Source organism: Diadema antillarum, unplaced genomic scaffold, assembly GCF_040938485.1.
Source record: "Diadema antillarum isolate AM-2024a unplaced genomic scaffold, OU_Dant_1.0 scf00000226, whole genome shotgun sequence".
NCBI lineage: Eukaryota > Metazoa > Echinodermata > Echinoidea > Diadematoida > Diadematidae > Diadema > Diadema antillarum.
Genome location: NW_027271115.1, coordinates 1,326,534 through 1,346,354, shown reverse-complemented (window position 1 = coordinate 1,346,354; position 19,821 = coordinate 1,326,534). Strand labels below are relative to the sequence as shown.

At 38.4% G+C, this 19,821-nt stretch overlaps 1 protein-coding gene across 3 annotated transcripts in view; it reads right to left on the bottom strand.

Annotated features, from left to right (window-relative positions):
- Window positions 1-2,725: 2,725 nt before the first annotated feature.
- The window catches only part of LOC139724737 (cytosolic arginine sensor for mTORC1 subunit 2-like), a 68,577-nt gene continuing 51,481 nt past the window's right edge, over window positions 2,726-19,821 (bottom strand). For 2 of the 3 annotated variants that reach the window (XM_071635860.1, XM_071635859.1), the window contains 8 exons: window positions 12,587-12,660; window positions 10,484-10,680; window positions 9,556-9,682; window positions 7,563-7,695; window positions 5,289-5,393; window positions 5,003-5,085; window positions 4,006-4,100; window positions 2,726-3,350 (listed from right to left, as the gene is read on the bottom strand). In XM_071635860.1, coding sequence (XP_071491961.1) covers window positions 3,252-3,350; window positions 4,006-4,100; window positions 5,003-5,085; window positions 5,289-5,393; window positions 7,563-7,695; window positions 9,556-9,682; window positions 10,484-10,680; window positions 12,587-12,660 — 913 coding nt within the window. In that variant the 3' untranslated portion in view covers window positions 2,726-3,251. The remainder of the gene's footprint in view (window positions 3,351-4,005; window positions 4,101-5,002; window positions 5,086-5,288; window positions 5,394-7,562; window positions 7,696-9,555; window positions 9,683-10,483; window positions 10,681-12,586; window positions 12,661-19,821) is intronic. The other variant, XM_071635861.1, reaches the window with a different exon arrangement.

The window sequence follows — 19,821 nt, the reverse complement described above, 5'->3', positions numbered from 1 at the left end:
ACCTGTGACTTTTGGAAACTGTCATAGTCCACAGTATCTATCATCATGTTAGTTTCATTACATTTAATAAAAAACAACAAGTACAGTGCAAAGCATCGGCATTATACCCTGCCACATATCTTCATTAAAGAAAAATAAAAATACTGTTGGAGTACTTAACATGGATAAACAATGTATCAATATACTGAAGTACTGTTTAGAGATAGAAAAATATACTAACTTTAGTGATGCCCACTTTTACACTATATACCTACCATGTGTCTTCTTTAAATGCCCTCTGTGCAAATCATGGAAAATTTGTCCAGTTCTATTCAGCAAATTTTGTCTCCTTTGGGATGTTAACAACACAGAACAAACTTTCCAAAGTTTCCTTAAAAATGTCTTACTCAGTCTCTCAGTGTTTATTGCATTAACTGACTTCGTCTGAAAACCAATATACTGGCAGATCTTAGGGTGACATATAAGCATCCCATACTTCAATGGCTGTTAAAGGTCTGTAATACTTTTTCTAAATATCAATACAGTAGTGCACACTTTCCCCACATATCTACAAATGCAATTTCTTTTGATGAGTCAAACACCTTCTCTAAATCTGATCACAAACCCCTGCAATTCCTTGAAGACTGCATTGTGTAAATCAGATCAACTTTCTTCAAAGCAATGCCTAGAATAATGCATCACTAATTTCATTGTCAAACTTTGCATATCAAGTAAATTTTCTAGTCTTACCCTTACTCTCAACACCCATGCATCATGTACAGATAGCAAGGTTATTATTTTTCCTTTTTTTGATGATTTCCAAAACTTCGTATCGCTGCTGGGGTGACAAGACCTCGTATCTGAAATTTTGGTGAAAATGACTTTTTTTGATTAATGGTCAGATAATCAGTTACTGTAAAAGTGGTTTCTTTCGCGGTGGTTTTATTTTTGCGCTTTTCTCGCTTTGAGGTCAAACCGCGAATTTAACATCACGCGAAAATGTTTTGAACCCACCGCTTGTTACAACGCTATTGCACACATGCATACACGGAGTTTCCGCGCATTGAGTGTATTGATGCTCAACACACACACAGCGATACCGCGCAATGTAGTTACAAGAACGTTATAAAGTACTTTAGTACTCGAGAGACGGGATTTCAGGTAAGCCTGCCTTTAATTCTAATTTCTATTTAATAAATAAAAGAATAATTGGATTATAGTTTGAGTTTTCATGTGCAAAATAAAACAGTTTTTGCAGACTGTGAATTCACAGATTTTGCTGACCACGAATTTAAACACACGCGAAAAAGTCGGCATCGATGGAAACCGCGAAAGTATCTGTACGCAAGGAAACCACTTTTACTGTAAGTAATGTACTGTCCAAATTCTAACTGTCTTACCCCAAAAATGAAGCCACCACGGCATGTCAAAGGAAATGCTCTCCCATTTGATGTAGTGCTTTGGCTGCCATGTTTTTTTGCTCTCCTGAACATTTGACATTTTGTAGATACAAGGTCTTGTCACCCCAGTGACGATATGCCCCTTAACTTTGTGACTACCATCGGTAACCTGGGGGTGTTTCACAAACAATCTAAGTCAATCTTAAAAGTGAAGATCAACTTCAAATTGTGGTGTGCTGTGTGTGTCCCTGGTATTCTAACTTCCCAATGAAAATGAAAATGAAAATTTTGAAGACTTTTTAATGCAGCCATTGATATACAAAATAAAAATAAAAAAGTGCCAGAGGAATATGTAAATTTCAATAACAATTTGGAGCAGATTCTGAAAACATTAAATAGAATTGAAAAGGGAAACTAGTGGCATATTATAATTCTAATTAAGTTGATCTTAACTTTAAATATTGATTTCAAATCTCTGTGAGCCCCTGGTTGTGTCAATGTTTGTAGCATACTGAGATGGTCGTACCAGAAGGGTCGATAGAATGGTAGACTTCCACCGATGTTCACCCTGCTGCACAGAAATGAGTCTCCCTTGATGTTTCATGGTCCACGTCAGACAAAGTGCATTGACAAAAAAAAAAACCCAAACAAACAGAAAATTTCTTTTTGATGATTGTCAAGCTTTGCTAAGTATTCAGGCTTATTCAAATACTGTCATAAATAAAGACATAATTTCTGCTCCACGAAGCAGCAAAGGGGTGATAACTGACTCACTTCAGGTAAAGAGAGCTTTTTGCTTTTATATGCAGCTTGTCTTTTGCACAAGACACTATAAACCTTCTTCTTGTATTAAAAAAAAAGAAGAAAAGGCTCTGATGTAGTATTATTCTCAATCTTGTAGAAGTTCCACCCTCTGCAAATATCTCCTGGTTGAACTGATCTCTGGAAGGGTTACTGATGCCACAAGATATTCTTTTCTAAAGACATGGTAATTCTTCATGATTAGCTAAAACAATGTTTCATGGTTCCACTTCTTTCATGAAAAACAATTCATCATGACCAGCTGGTATAAGGGGCTTTGGCTCTAAGTTTAAGAGCCAGCTAACACTCCACACAAAAGTTCAGTTTACTATTGGCTACTACATCACCATAAGTCTTGATCACAGCCCATGACAGCACTTTGAAATTCTCTACGGATGCATTCAATAAAAAAAAATGAAGAAAGTGGTTCTTGGAGCAAAAGCTTAGTACGTAACCATTTGCTATCACAACAATTCTATGCTTTGGCAATATATATTTGATCATGTTGTTGTTACTTTTTTTTTGGTGGGGGGGGGGGGGGGGGGGGGGTGGCACTGACTCACATTGTAATTCAATCACGACAGTCATGTATCATCATGTACCTACTACATCATGTGACCATAGAACCAGTGATGGAGTCTACAGGTAACTGACAGACATACTGTAATACAAGTACGGTGAACAAAATATGGCAATGAAGCCTCAAGTCAAGAGTAACCTGGCCGATCCCAAGCATGTATAATTGTAGCCAAGGATGCCTATGGATGTCCAACCAATCCAAACGTCGCCAGTACAGAAATTAGTAGTGATGTACATGTCCCCAGGCCAGCTGTCAGATGCAATCAGAACCTTCACCTCGACGGCTTCAGGGACAAGCATCGAGTAGGAATGGCTGACCACCAAGAGTCCAAGGAAGTTTGATGGCAGTAAGAGGTCAGGGAAGACTAAAACACTGTAGCCATGAGCTTTCTCCCTCATTTCTTTCTTCCGCTCAACTGTTCCTTCCCTCTCTCTCTCTCTCACTTGATACTGTGATGGTGCTTTTTAAGTTGGATTCTTCCTTTGTCCAATCTAGGGATCTTCTATTGAAATCTCATCATGTTCCTCAGGGCCACCTTGATGACGTTGTGACAGCACGGAGAGCGTTTTCTCCCACTCCACTTCTGGGACCTGTGAGTAAACATATCAACAGAGACTTGCAATAAAATGTCCGAGATCGTCATCGCGTTCACCACTTTTAGCACGACAAGATTCTTTGAATCTTTTTCGTGCAGGAATCTCCTCTGTCTCATAGATAGAGGGTTGTTATTGTTGTTGTCTTTTCGGGGGGGGGGGGGGGCATTATTTGTTGATACATAATATTACCAATACAAGGCACAAACAAACTTCATCAAGAAACTGATCACATACATCCATTCAAAATATGAGGGCACACAAAGAAATTTCAATGTTCATAAATACTAGACTGCTGTTAATAAAGCCATACAAATCCAGGGAATGATTCTTTACAGTCCTATGAATACATTTCTCCACTGATCGCTATCTTTTGTGCAACATAAATACACATGCAACTGTCTCAGTCTCGACACTCAGATAATCTAATTCTGATATCAATACAATTCATTTGTAACAGATATAAGAAATGAAAGCTCTTGAACATACAACCCTTACTTTCAGTACAATGTGAAAATGGGAAACTTTCAAAATGAAGAAAATATCCATTTCCATACATATATCCATACAGTTGACTATAAAAGGGGATGGGAAGGTGAAGGGGGAGGGGTTAGACATAACAGGTAACTCTCCACTCCAGAGAGTAACATACCAGGGTGTGGTCGGTGAGAAACGTGCTGAGATAGAAGATAGGAATGTCCTCGCTGGCAAGAGGTTTGGCTACCTGGGCCACGATCCCGCTCTCCTCTGATGGAAAGAGAAGACAACAATACCAAATGCATCACACAAGATGTGACTTCAGACACATAATATACAAATAGTGACTGGTCACGAGTGCGATGGTACAAGATTTCACACGAGGTTAAAGATAGCAGCGCTCTATTCAACGAGGCAAAGCCAACTTGAATAGTGTGCCTCATCTTTCAACTAGCGCGAAATCTTGTTCCACTGCACAAGTAAAGACCATACATTATTTGTTTCATACAACACCTCACACGTCAACAGATGTGGTCCACAAAGATTCTTGAATTCAGCACAAAAATGGCAACCATTTTCTGTGAAAGGCGAATGAGTAGCTGCACAGTCACAGTTAGCCATGTGTACATACGAGAAACCAATCGGTTGAAGTTGTTTACAAAAATGAGTGACAAATGTACGCGCTTGTAAGCGTGCTTGTAATTGTTGAGTGTGTGTGGCAAATGTTTGTTTATTGGGACATCAGAGCCGTGCAATGGAACAAAAACTTCAAGTAATTGTGAGTTTAACACGGCAGTCAATGGAAACTGGTGACATCAGCCGTGCGGTATCCATTTTTGCTCAAACAAAATTGCATGGCTGACTGCCACAGCATGCGATGGTACTTCTTGGATGGATTGGATGGATTTCTTGTGAGTTGAAATGGCCTTCAGTCAATTAAAAATATATATTTTGTATTTCCTTTTTTGACAGCATGCTAACACAAGTGCAATATGTATCATGTCACAGAGCAGAATTTTTGATAACTGCTATTATCCAGCAGTCAATTCAAACTGAAACATTTTCCTGTTATAGGCCACTTTTAATACACATGCACAGACACATGCGAATGCACACACTTTTCCCTTCACCACAATGAAACACACCCACTCCAGCAATCAAAGCAGGCTTACCAAAGCCAAGGTTCTGAACTCCAGTTTTCACCATCCTCCATCTCTCCTTGGAAGAATCTACGCATATACAATTATCTGGAAACCTGTGGGGGAAAAAAAGGAGAAAATCATGAAATGTAGGCTGCTATGTGGTCCATGATAGTCTTTCTACTCAAGGTCAAAGGTCAATGAAAATGAGCTAAAAATTCACAGCTCCAGCATCAATCAAAATTTACCACAATGCGTAACAAAAAATCTTACAGTTAAAAGAGAAAACAGAAGAGAAGGGGTAACACCTTGCACCTACCTGTCTAGTAAATCTCCATCTAGCACCAGTGATATCCTGTCATCTATCAGAGAATAGGACACAAATTTCTCCTTCTTGGATGATGGGCTCGTCTCTATACTGTCACTATAGAGAGAGAAAAAAATAAACCAGAGTAATGAATACAATTGGTTTATCACAATGCTCTCCTGATGAACTATTTAGAACAAAATCATTCTTCCCCAAGTCTTCATTTCTCTGTCTGTACTTATTAAGTGGAAAAGACAAGGAAGCCCACTACTAGTTCAAATCAAATTTGAACACAAAGAGAAATAAGTCAAAAAGACAAAACAGCAACAGTATCATTGAAATTGCACAGAAAGATTTGGAATTTTTGTCCTACAAGCAAGCTTGTATGACACTGCATACAATAATGGACTTTGCATTGTCCCATTTTGACACTTGACATTGCAGGTGGAATTACTCAGGAGTGTGATTTCTACATTTTGTCAGGGTTGCTTGTTCTTTTATTTGTTTCAATAGTTCTTGTTTTCAAAGGATCATTCTAGGAAAAAGCTACCTCATCAACTTAATTCAAGACCACTTGTATATCGGTTGAGACAAATTTTCTCTCAGTCAAAGGTATTTCTTCAGTCCAAATAGATTCAACTTTATGCAGGCAAGGTTGACTGTACTCTCTTTTAGTTACATTATAAAATAACGAGCCTTGGCCTGAAGAAAATGTGCTCATTAAGAGCGAAAACAAGATTTGTGCCTTGTGTGATATCTTTCACATCATGTTTAACTGACAGTGAGTGTGAAGTGCTAGTCTGTTAATCCTTTTCATGTCTGACAGGTCGCTGTTGAGTCTGTCAAAACAGTAAATCAAATGAATTTCCTATTGACAATTCAAAATACTTCATATATGAAGAAGAATATGGAGACTATGTCTGTGTAGAAAGAACACGAGAAGTGTCGGTCTAATATACTTAAGGACTCCATAAAACAACCCGCACAAATCTCCTGATACTGTTGCTAAACAGTAAGTATAGCATAGGACTGTCTCTCCAGCTTGGCACTGTAAGTTACATTCAAGGGCAAGCACTCAAATTCCTAGGATAGGACATTGAAAGAAAATCATGTATACACAGGAGTCTCACCCATGTGAATTACGTATTCAATGTACAGTGTTAAGAAAATGAATAAAAGACAATGTGTGGTGTCAAGTCATGCACGGAATCTTGCCTTTACAATGAATTGTTTTGGTTTTTTTAAATGATATCAGTTAGCCACCCACATGTGCAATACAATACAAGTCTTTGAATACCATCATTTAATGGCATTTGTGTCATTGTTTGATTATCTTTTCCAGCAACTTTGTGAATGATGTGTGACACACTGTGGGAGCCGGACGCCTTTGAATGTTTCTACAGATAAATGGCACTATATACATACTGTTTCATCATCATCAAATACACATATATGTATATGTTTAGTCAGAATCACTTTCCGGATCCAGGGGGGGGGGGGGGGGGTGCAACTGGCGCACGCCCCCCCCCCCTTTATTTTTCGTTTAAAACAAAAGAAATAAAAAGAAAAAAAAATGAAATGAAACCCGGAAGTAGCACCAGAAATATAAGAAATAATAAGGAGGAGGAGGAAGAAGAAGGAGGAGGAGGAAGAGGAGAAGGAAAAGAAAGAGGAGGAGGAGAAGGGGGAAGAGGAGGAGAAAGAAGAGGAGGGGAGGAAAAGTCGACGGAGGAGAAGAAAGAGGAGGAGAGAGAGGAGGAGGAAAAGAAGGAGGTGGAGAAGGGGAGGAGGGTGAGGAGGAGGAGGAGGAGGAAGAGGAGGAGGGACGATAAGTCAAAAGAAGAGGAGAAGGAAGAAGAGGAGAAGGAGGAGGAAGAGGGGGAGGAAGAGGAAATGTTTAGGAGGAGAAAGAAGGAGGAGAGGAAGAAGAGGAAGAAGAGGAAGAGGAGGAGGAAGAGGAAGGAGGGAGAATAAGTCAGATGAGGAAGAGGAGGAGGAAAAGAAAGAGGAGAAGGAGAGGGGGGACGAGGAGGAGAAAGAAGAGGAGGAGGAGGAAGAGGAGGGGAGGAAAAGTCGACGGAGGAGAAGAAAGAGGAGAGAGAAGGAGGAAAAGAAGGAGGTGGAGAAGGGGGAGGAGGATGAGGAGGAGGAGGAGGGTTAGGAGGGGGAGGAAGAAGAGGAGGGTGAGGAGGGGGAGGAGGAAGAGGAAGAGGAAAAAGAGGAGGAGGAGGAGGAAGAGGAGGAGGAAGAGGAGGAGGAGGAGGAGGAGGAGGAGGAGGAACTCACTAGGTCTCAGGATAGAAGAGGACCTGGAGCAGGCAACTGGTCAGTTTGGGCAGCTCGTCTGGCTGCAGGCTGGTCACCAGGAAGTGGTTGGATGGAAAGTGGAGAGGATACATGATGGCTGGCTTCGCCTCAGCTGCAGAGGAATTTAGAAAACATGCAATGTTTGACACATACAATACATTCAGAGACATACTTATCAATGTATTAAGAATGTATCCATTAATACTGATCTTTTATTCATCTCTTTGTCTTTCTAAATGCAGACAGACAAAAAATGGATTGATAGATATTGACAAACAGACAGAAAGAAAGAAAGAGAGAGTAAGATATGGAGAAGCAAAGGAGATACATTGAATTATGGAAGAACTACTGTCAAAAGCATTTTGATTTGCAGCTAGAATGAAAACAAAGCTGTATGTATAGGTAAGTACTGAGAGATCAATAGGCAAAACGTTACTGTAATTCACAGTGTCAGTGTTGAAAAAAGAAAAGAAAAAGATATGTACATTTGAAAGTAGTAATGTTCATGGAGATGCAGTACCCAGTATGAAACAAACAGACTGAACAACTGAACAAATCAACAGAATTTGGTACCGTAAAGTTCCGTGTATAAGACGCACTATTTTTTAGTCGGAAAACGTTGAAAATCGGGGGTGCGTCGTATACACGGGTACAGTTGAATCACGGAAAAAAATCTGTCATGAACACCCAATTTTATAAGGCCAACTTGGGGCCATGTATGCCCATCGACGTTTGGAAGGTAAGCAATCACTAAAACTTACAGATAAATGAGCGATCTTTCAATCTGGACACACACAAAAGCTGCAAATACGAGATAAACTTACATCGGCCTTGTGCAGTAACGATGTATCAATCTGGCCATAGACAGCAGCTGTAACACGTAACAGCACTGCTGTATGCTACCGATGTCAGTCTACCAAGCTACCAACAGCCAACCTAGTAGCTGGAATACGTGATGTACAGGTATCATTACTAAATTACCGATACCGCAAAACTTATCAATGTACTAGTATCAATATGGCCATAGACAAAAGCTGTAAAATACGGAGTAGGATCGAGACTATGTCACCGTAAATATGAACGATGTGTGAAGCATGCATGCATATCCATGTCGTTCGTTTGCTCTTCATTTCACGAGGCCAGCTAGGATAGCATAGCTACACTGTAGCTAGCTAGCTAGCTAGCAAGTCTTTGGCAAAGGCAGCAGCTGCAGAGAGGCTCTTGCAATGGACTCGCGTGCACACAGCGATCGGATCGAAGCACGCTTGCCCGTTGCGCGCTGTGTGTGCAAGTCCATTGCTCTCTGTGTGCGTGTGCTGAAATTATAGCGAGCTGCCTTTTGCAAAAGGCTAGCACTGTGCATACAAGCATGGTACAAGAGACACACATGTTACTGGTAACAGTGCATGAGTGTAATTACCGTACGCACCGTACGTCTTGCCGTATGATCCCTCTGCTACACTTGTTGATGTTTTTCTTATTTTTCGTAGTGAACCTTCCAGTCTGACATGCGTCAATATGCGAGACACCCTCTGCTATGTATTAAACAGCAAAGATCGTGCTGTACGCTCATGAGTACGATATGCATGACACATGTACCACGATTGAAAGGCGAAACAATAGCGAGTAGTACCGAGACAAGTCTCGCATTTTGCGTCTTCCATATTTTGTTGATGTCCGATGAATACCGTTAAAAGAAAATATAAAAGGAAACGAAAAATAGAGCAAATACATGCTGCATTCTAGGGAAATTTTGAGCTGAAATAATATGTATGACACTCGCAATATTTGCGTGGAAATTTTCGTGTTTTTTTTTTTTTTTTTTTTTTTTGTCCGAAAGTAGGGGTGCGTCTTATACACGGGTGCGTCTTATACACGGAACTTTACGGTATATAAATCTAATGCTCTGATTACATCATATCAATCCATCACTGTACCACACAGTGAGTGACTTTCTCAAGCTGTACTTTACCTGCTTCATTGACACCATTGTGTGACATGTTGACTGTCACTAGCTCTGTGTTCCCATCCACCTCCCTGTAGACCCTGAAGTCTGGTGACAGACACTGGATGACAGACTGAAGGTCTTCTTCCTTTACCTTCACATACAAACATAGCAGGAAAAAGAGTTAAGTCAGTAGTCCTGTTCACACCAAAAATTAATGCTTGTTTCTATCTTAACTCAATTTTTGCAATGTGAAAACCCATTAATTCTTTTGTGTGGACACAAAGAAATTGCTAACTCCCACAACAGGCATTGCTATGCAAAAACCGGTCCAGCTTGATTTTCTTTTTCAAATGATCATGAGCATGGCGCGTGTGTGAATGGCTTATGAAGAAACCGTCAATTTCTTTTTTTTTTTAGTTTGGCGATTCAAAGTGCCTCTTTTGACAGCCAAAAGATTATTTGTTTTGTGTTTTTTTTTTTAATATTTTGCTTGCTGAATGTGAATGGTGGTAAACTCAGTATCTGCATCATGATTCAAAAAACGATGGAAAACCGATAGCTCCTGTGTGTAGATGTGGCTCTAGAGTCAGAAAGCCACAAATGACACACATTTTTTGTTGTCACTTTATTTTATCCATATGACTTTATAGTACCAACAGGAATGTGTCACCCATCACTTCAGATATCACTCAAACTTTTTGTTTGTCCCTTGACACTCTTTGTGATGAAGGTGTGCATGAATTTATGATTGGTAAGGCCCGTAAATTTTGTGTATGAACTCTCCAATCAGGAAAATGGTCACACTATCGAAACACACATACTGGGCAAACCGTGTATGTGGGTCATGGTTGTTTTTAGTGCTTGTTCATAGCGCTCTCTCTTTCATGTATAGTCATGCATGCTACATGGATGTACGTATAAAGGCAATTCAGCAAGGTCCAACTCAACTGACCAATACATAGTCCGTCTGGCAAGTGGACAGGCAAAAGATGGACAGATGCTGGTTGGCCAGCGGCACGATGATGTTCCTGGTTATCGTCGTCATGCCAACACCTTCGTCTTCGTCTACGACACCGGCTCCTGCCTCCAGGACCAGCCACGTACTGGGTTGGATCACCATGCCAAGATTCTGGGCCTGCTCCGGCAGCGCTGCAGTGGTATACAAGCATGGCACACACACATCTCAGTCTTAAAGTATATTTTAAGTATTGTAAAACCAGAAATCTTCACGTACATTCAAAGTTTCGTGAATTTTGCCAGGAGCTACGATTTGTGAAAGTGAAATGCACATGAAAGTTTTTTTTTTTCTCCTTCACAATGCATTAACCCTATTCTAATGGGGGGGGGGGGTCAAATTGGCCCCCCCTCGACATTTCGCGCCACGATTCCGTAACGTGCAAAGATTTTGCCGCGGCATTTCATGACTTTTTTCATTGAAGTCTACCGCATATTTTGAGACCAAATTTGCGATGTCCGGGTACACCGTTCTGAAGTTAGGCAGTGTCTTGCACATGCATGTCAACCCAAAAACAGCTCAAATTCATGATTTTGTGTGCAAATCCAATGCAAATTGTGTTTTTTTGTTTAATTGATATAAATTAGATTATTTCAACTTTTACCCATTGAAATTAATCAATTCTAATGTAGATCAGCTTGGAAAAGTGCCTGCAACAAATTTTGGCAAAAAAACAATAGAAAACAAAAGGTCGAAAAAACAGCAAAATACATAAGAAATTAACAAAACAATACAAAACAAAAGAAACTGATTTTGATTGCGCTATCTTTTTATAAGAAAATTGTTCGATATGTCTTGAGGAACTCTGACACAAAAATTTAACAATCCTTCAATCTTTTTAATGGAGTTATAGGTAAAAATATGATTTCATGCGTAAATTTACATAATTAATTTATTAAAAAATATAAAATCAAATTTTTTCTATTGTATGACCATATAATCTTAAAGTTGACATCCGGCTCTATGTACAGGCAAAATTTTGCAGCGATCCCGCGATCGGCGGCCGAGATCTGAAGGGGGGGGGGTCAAATTGACCCCCCCCGTAAAAACTTGGTCTCAAATAGCCCAGTTAGAATAGGGTTAATGCCAATGTGGCAATTTGCAACAATTTGGTTTCATGCTACGAAAGGGGCTGTTGGCTTCAATTTGCAAAGGTTTCATGTCACAAATATTTATGGTTTTACAGCACCAGTATGTTCTTTAATGAAATTATTTGAAGGCAAGGATGGATGAGTTAATTTTTCATAAAAGATATCCCAACAATATACATTAGTTGTTTGTTCAAAATGTGTCCATGAAAGCCGGAAGAGCTAAATGAGACTGAAATTGCTATTTTGAGGCTAACAGCCATGAAACTACATTAGATGTTTCTTATTACTCATTTGATTGCAATCAAATCTGAAATCATCTATGACTTCACTTTCCTAGTATTCATTTGTTAATTGCCACTAAAAACCAACATAATGACACCCCTGCCATTGTTTCCCTTTTCATTTCATCATGAAAAACATTAATGTTTGGCACTAGACAATAGGCTGTTTGCTGACAATCCTAGTTTCAAATTAAAATTTGACCAATACTATAAATACTATCCACGTTCAAACTGTATGACCCAAATAATACAGTAGCTGTTAACATCATAATATATGATTTTCACTTTCGTATGACTATGGTAGACAAAAGAGTCAAATACCACCATGTAGATCCAAAGTGTTAGCTCATATTAATCAGCTGAATACGGCCAAACTGCATGGCGCTAGTTTCCCTACAACCAGGAACACTTTCTAAGATTTTTGACTGCATCTCGTAAAAGTCGCCTAATCAGTCAAACCAATCACAGGAGAGCAATAAGATGCAGATATTGTGAAACGTCCTGAAACGGGATCCCGGGACAGGATGATTGGCTACCTCCAGATTTGTTCTCTTGAGGACACTTTCTCTGTAAACATCATATATTTGGCATACTTCCTCACTCCTCACTGACTTCCCTGAGGAGCGCAGCGCAATCACCATCAATTATTCTCGCATCCCCAAACTGACCTTTGAAGCCTTCCTCATCCAGGATGATGGTAAACTCCAGGCTGGTCTGGGTGCAGCTGAAAAACTTGCTTTTACTGGAGGAGAGATGTTGACACAAGGAGAGAGATGGTAAAATAAAGTACAAAGAAAAGAATTCGCAAATATACACACTTATAACACACGGAGCTGCAATAAAGTACATCAATGGAAATGTTCTAGTACGAAATTAAGACAAACTCTTCATCACACAGGACCACTTTTTTGGAATGCAATGAACCCAGATAATTATAATAAGCAATATAATAATTTATTTAAGAAGCAGTATAAAAGACATCTTTTGTTTTTTTATTAAAATTACATTGATGTATTCAACAATCCGTTTTATGTTCATTTCGTGTTTTTTTGTTTGTTTGATGTTCTTTTGTGTATCTTCTGTATAAAACTGATTTATGATTTCTGAAAATAACTTAGATTCCAATACTACATGATTTGTAACAATGGTGTATGCGCGCCTACAGGCCTTATTGGTTTTTTATGTGTACACCATTTTCCATTTTATTTGTTGCCTGCTGTAATCTGGAACAATTTATGATTGTAATTCTGATGTCGTTGTGGTTTCTTTTATATGTCATTGTTTTTTATGTTCATCTGCAACACTTCATGTTGTTTTTATTGTGATTGAAATGGAAATAAACGAATTGAATTGAATTGAAAGTATAGGAGAAGCATAACTATACATAGTCATTGTACATTTACCAGATACGTACAATGAATGTAGACATTTGTACACATTATATATTATATTCATGCAGATATATACATGCACACTGCATATGCACAAACATGTATACACATGTACACGTATCATTCATCTACTTCTGTATCATTTTCATTAAAGAGAGAGAAAAAACAACAACACATAGTTGTACGTGGTTTTTCCCATGAAGATGAAAGGCTGCTTACATTGAATTTCCATACCATCATGAATCATTGATGAAATTTATACAAAAATGATAACAAGCATTTCTTAATCCAAGGCGCCATTTCAGATATGATTTCAGGTGATAGCTAAATGCAACTGTGTTTTCATTTGCATATTTTAGAAATGCTGATTTGGAATGCCAAATAAAGGGTGATTCAAAACATGTTTGAGACCACCATTGCCTTTCTGCAAATAGATAAATGCAATGCCATTTTGAAACGTGTTTATATCTCCAAGCTGCCCAAGTCAACTTCCAGTTGTTTTTGGTTGCCGAAAAAAAGGGTGCGCCATTTGTGTTTTCTACCCAGTGTTTGTGCATAAATGATGAAGGCACGTTTGGTGGTATGCATACAGAATATGTAGAACACATTAAAGGTGTATGCACTAACATGGGCAATTTTCTTCCCTTCTTTTTCACAACCTTGTTTATGCTGCTTGTTCTTGTCAAGGAGCTTCTGCAGCTCCTTGTTCTCGTCCACCGACATGCTGATTTCATTCAACCTCAGCATGTGGAATAAGTTGAACAAATGCACAACAAATTGGGGAACTTGAGCCTCAAACGAGCATGCGATATACAGATACAATATGCACAGCCGGCCAGAGTACTGTAAATACCAAATATTTCATGAGGTTTTTATTTTCGCGAATTTTGCGAGTCATGTGCTATTCATGAAATTAAACTTGCAAAATTAAACACGCAAAAATATTGATCCTGATCCAAATATGAATATGATGTATAAATGTGTACATACAATTCTCTGTTCAGTACAGGACTCCATGATCGCGAATTTAACCACTCGCGAAATCGTTGGGAAGTCCCGATTCACAAAAATTTAGACTCGCTAAACGTATGGCATATACAGTAGGTCAATTCCATTGTGACTTACAATGGGACAAAGTGACAATTTTCGGCAATTTGAAACCAATATTTTGAGAAAATAGTTGCATCAAATGCATTTTTCTCAGTTCATGGTTAGATCCATCATATCACAGTTTATGAAAACACCACACTTAGTTTGAAAAGTATCATTGCATTACGTACAGCAACGAAAAATTGCTGTCGTGACTTATGGGACATTTGAGGACCACCGTTTTTCACATGGGAAAGTAATTTCTGAAATATTCTTACACACAGAGTCTCTGGAAAGATATTTTCTTTCCTGAATGTAGCAAAAGGTTGGTGCTTACCCTGAGTCAAGTGGTATGAATATCTACTCATTGGTACAGTAGCAGGATAGGGAAAACCAGTGTGACTGATGGGACACAAAAACGTGACTTATGGGACGCTATCAACTACCACATTTTGAGATTGAGAGAATAATATTTACTGATGCTGGAACAAGTTCTAGAACATCATAAAACCAATCTATGACCAAAGAACATTCAGAAAATAAGCCATCTGAGAATTACACAAGCTGTATTATGGTCATAATAGTGTATCAGAAATGATACATAAATTCTGCAAAAATTGGCAATTTTCATGAAAAATGAAGGTTTTTCGGACATAATTCCACTCCACATTCACCGATGTTCACAAATGAGGTATCAAAATATCCGTTGTGAAAGGCTGCTTTGAGTAAACAGACTCAGATCATCTAATTAAGCTTCATTAATCATCTATACTCAATAGTTTGATTTTCATAAAATGCAACCTTTCCGTGGAATTGACCAGTAGATAGTACAGTACAGTATACACACTGTTGGTCACAAAAAAGAAAGCCCCTCAATTGACCTACTTCCGGGGCTGAACAGCACAAAGCAACTGCTTAGTGACAACACTTGATTAGCAATTATATGATGGTGAAATAAAGGCAGCACCCCAAGAATCCTGTTTCAAATATATGTTTGTAAATGTCATTTAAAGCACATTTTGATACACATTTTGAAATGTCATTTGAAACGCATTTTGTTTCTCTCTCCAGATAGATAAACACAATCTTAGTCTCATGACAACTAGGTATCATTTTTTCTGTTTTGATGTTGCCTCAAAACAAGAAATACAACATGTGGAAAAAAGTGAATAACAAAAATCAAATGACTCCTGAATAAACCCTTGCACATGTGATTCATGTACATTTGTATATAAAGCTGTGAAAAACAAAGATCATCAAAAAGGTAATAATAAAACTGACCTGGAAATATCATTCCCCTGTAACCTTGGTTTGACCCTGGATTAGGTCGAAAGTCCTTGTGGATTTTACAGATTTTCTTTCCACTCAAAAATAACTCTGTAGTCTCTTTTGAGATTAGTCACTGCAACTGGATGTCCTACATGAAAACTGTCATCTGTGTTTACTATCACGCAAACCATGTTTCCATGCAATGATACTGATTTGACAAAAACAGTAATAATACCAGCAGGTTATAAGGCCACAAGTCATATCTTCTGGGAGAGGCAATGATAGATCATGGATACCCAGTAGCAAATATTAGCATAGTATATACCTCCCTGTCAACACATATATTTCCAAACCGTTGGATATGAGGACACCGAACAGAAAATATACCGTTTTAATAAAGGACATTCTTTGCTTAGTTTCATGAAGAGTTGGGCAAAACAGTCATTATGGTTTTTTTTTAAAAAATGCACTTTTGATTTCATATGCAGCATCGCTATGCAAGACTGCCAAAATTCACGCATCAAAATAAAAGATTCCAAAAAAGTATCCAGGAAATATTGTGCGTTACATGTACATGAATCTCAATACTTGTGTAGCTGAAAATAATACCATAATCAGGAAGGCTGTGATATCACTTTTGTCACAATATGAAGAGATAGTTAATTCTTTCAAGGAACCTCTCTTAGCACTGCAGAATGAGGGAGACATGGCAGCTCTGGCTTGGAGATGCTGATTTTGATATCAATCACAATCATTATTGTCATCATCATGCAAGTGTAAGAGTACCATTTACACCGAATATATTGTTTTTTATTTTCGCCAATTTCTCGAGTCAGGTGCTATTCGCGAATGTAAAAAATACAAAAATATTAACTAATAAGCCCCCATGAAAGCGACATGCATGCATACATTTCTCATTTCTCTGTTCGGTAAATGTATTCCACAATTGCAAATTTAACCAAGTGCTCGCAATTGTTGGAGGTGCCTATTCACAAAAAATTAGACTCGCTAAATATGTGGCATATTCAGTATCTTGGTATTGTGTAGGTTAATAAACAATGTAGGGTGAACGCGTACTGTTATATCTATTGCTATGGCTTTACATGTTGGGAAATTGCTGAATTTGCAAGGTTAAAAACTCATAGCATTTGTAATTAAATCAAATTGACAATCGACATGCAAAAAAAAAAGTCTTTGTCCATGGACTTACAATTGGGAATACTGTAATAGCAATAGTATGAAAAAAAAATAGGATCCTAGATTGTATCAAGATTGCAATACTTGATTTCCTGTATAGCATCATACATCCTTTGGTAAGATTTATGAGGGATTCACCAGTCATGTCAGTCCAGTCTGACTGTGAGCATACCATACTGTCATACCAGAAATTTTCGTGTAGTGAAACTTTCACAAATTTCGCAAGGAGCCAAGATTTGGGAAAGGCTTGCTTCATTTTTGTTTGTTATTTTCTACACAATGCATTGAATGCCAGTGGCAATTCATGAAAGTTTGAGATCACGAAAAAAGGGCCTTGGCTCCAGTTGGCCAAAGTTTCTCTTGCCATGAATGCTTCTGGTTTCACAGTATAATCCAAAAGTATGGACACTAGGCCCGTTCACACACAAGGGAAAAAGTGAGATTTAAAAATCGATTTTCTTATTGCGATCAAAATTTCGAAATTTTTTCCTGTGTGGACAGAAAAATCTCACTAATTTTTGCGATCCTAATCGCGATCCAACTCGCACTATTAGTGCGATTTTTCAGAAAAATTGTGATTATTTTGCCAAGCGTCGTGTGTGTGAGCGCGATCGAGATTCGGAAATTGGTATTTTTAATCCCATCGTTCATAGCGCATGAAGGTCAACATTATTGGGACTGCGGGGTCAGTCTTCGGTCATGCAAGTTTCGCGCATGCGCAATTTGGCCACTGATCGTTCTTTCCTTGCTGCAAAGTGCGATTTTTCCCTGTGTATGAGCGGTCAAAAAAAAAAAATCGAAATTTGGATCACGATTGTAATTTCGATTTTCGTTGTGTGTGAACGGGCCTATTATGGGACCATGGTCCATGATGGGACTATATTCTACATTTGCATTCATAAACAGTAGGTGAAAGTATATGTTTACTATTTTTATGGGCACTTGGGTAATGGAAAATAACATGTAGGGCCTATGCACCTGTGTGCTTTTGTTTGTGTATAATGTGTGTGTATCTGTGTGTGTATCATACAGTTGACACAGTGATAGCAGCAGCTGCATTTCTTCCACTTATAAGCATTTATCCTGTAGACAATACATTGATATCTTACATGAGCACACCACAGTGCACACACTTCACTATGACAGTCAATGCTCTGTTGGGGGCTGCTGTTCAATAATGTTTACGATTTGAGGGGAGGCAGCACCAGTGACCTTTGACCTCCCAGGGACCCTGGATATGAGCCCCTGGGATGGTTCAAGGTTTGGTATCAAATTCCTAGACCCCAGCAGCCAGGCTCATACCCTCATTGGCTTGAAATAAAACATCTCATGCACAAATTCATGACAGGCATTAAGAAATATCCTGGTACATATTGTAGGAAAGCGTTATATGTGACCCTGCACCTCAAAACAAACAAAAAGTCGCCCTACATGAATTTTTAGTTAAGATCATATTCTGAAAGAGCAGACTTTAAGCTTTAAAATGATGTATAACTCAAATCAAATGGACTCTCCTAACCTATCTAAATATTGGAAAGAAAGCACAAACTGAGGAAAAGTGTGAACTGAGAAAAGAGGCTCTGAAGTACGGGTGTACAGTGTCTATCCAAGTGCTTAATCTTTACCAAACCGTGCTGGCTGTGCGATGAATGGGACAAAAAACAGGAAGTAAACCACCAGAGTAACAACAATGAAGGGATTATCAAATTAAACTGAAATTAAGCATGCCTCATTAACACATTCTGTCCATAATCAATACCAACTTTCAAAGCAGTAGCACTATCCTTTCAAAGGTTATTAGAGTTGAAAGTGAAGAGTGTGGACAAGGTTTTTCAGAAATGAAATTTGTAAGAGATTCTAAAGACACCCTAATCACACTATTCTACCAAAAATGTTTGTGATAAACTGCTAAAAAAACACACTTTCCTGCCCGTTTTATGATACCAAATTTTAGCATAATGTAAAAGAAGACCCGCTCTTTCAGAAAATATAAAAAAGTCAAGTTCGGCTAGGTTGACCCATTTCACTTATTTTCAGTCCTCACGCAAAATCAGTGTGTGCAACTTTATGTTCGTTTTGAGGTGCACGGTCACATATAGTAGATGGCTTTTGCTCAACAGTCGGGTCAAAAAAAAAAATACATGCGCATCCCAGTGTGTGCTAGTAGTCGCACAGAAAGGAGACATCCACTGCCTTTCATTTCAAACTTCTTTCCAAGATTTAATGATGCAACAATTAGAATCATGAAATCATCACTTCATAAATTTATTTATTGATTAATCAACTCACCCGTTTTATTGTTTGAATAACGAATCCATACTCCCAATAAGGAGACAATTTCCTCTCTCTCTCCCTCTCTCTCTCTCTCTCTCTCTCTTTTCGGCATCGGTGCCATATTCAGCTATGAAATGCTTACGTGTACCGATTTTGAATGGGGATATTTTTTTTGTTTCTAAATCAATTCAAACTTCACCCAGAGAGATGAAGAGGCATTTTTCTGCTCTTTCAGACAAATATCTTCTAAAAGTAGCAATTTTCTTTCTTTTGCTGCAAATCTGTCCAAAAAAATGAGTATGAAGTATACGAATGTCAACCCTTACCCTAACTCTAATCCAAGCCTATTTGGCTGTGTGGGGTAATTTCATAAAGTTTACTTTCTGACTGATAAAATTCAGGAGAAATACTCTAAAAAGACTCTACATATATCAAGGTAAGTATCTTACCCCCCAAAATCATGATTTTTTACTATTTCATATTTTTAATTGACAAATTTGTAAGTTTCTTCAAATCACGCGTCAAGGGAAAAATTGTGGCAGTATGCATCGGTGCCACAAACTTGAATTTTCATAATCATTATTCAAAGGCTTAATTTATTTTTGAGGCAGGGTATGTGTCATAAAACAATTCTTTTGACCTCGAATTTCAAAGGTCTGGGCAGTATTTCCATTGAAAAGCAG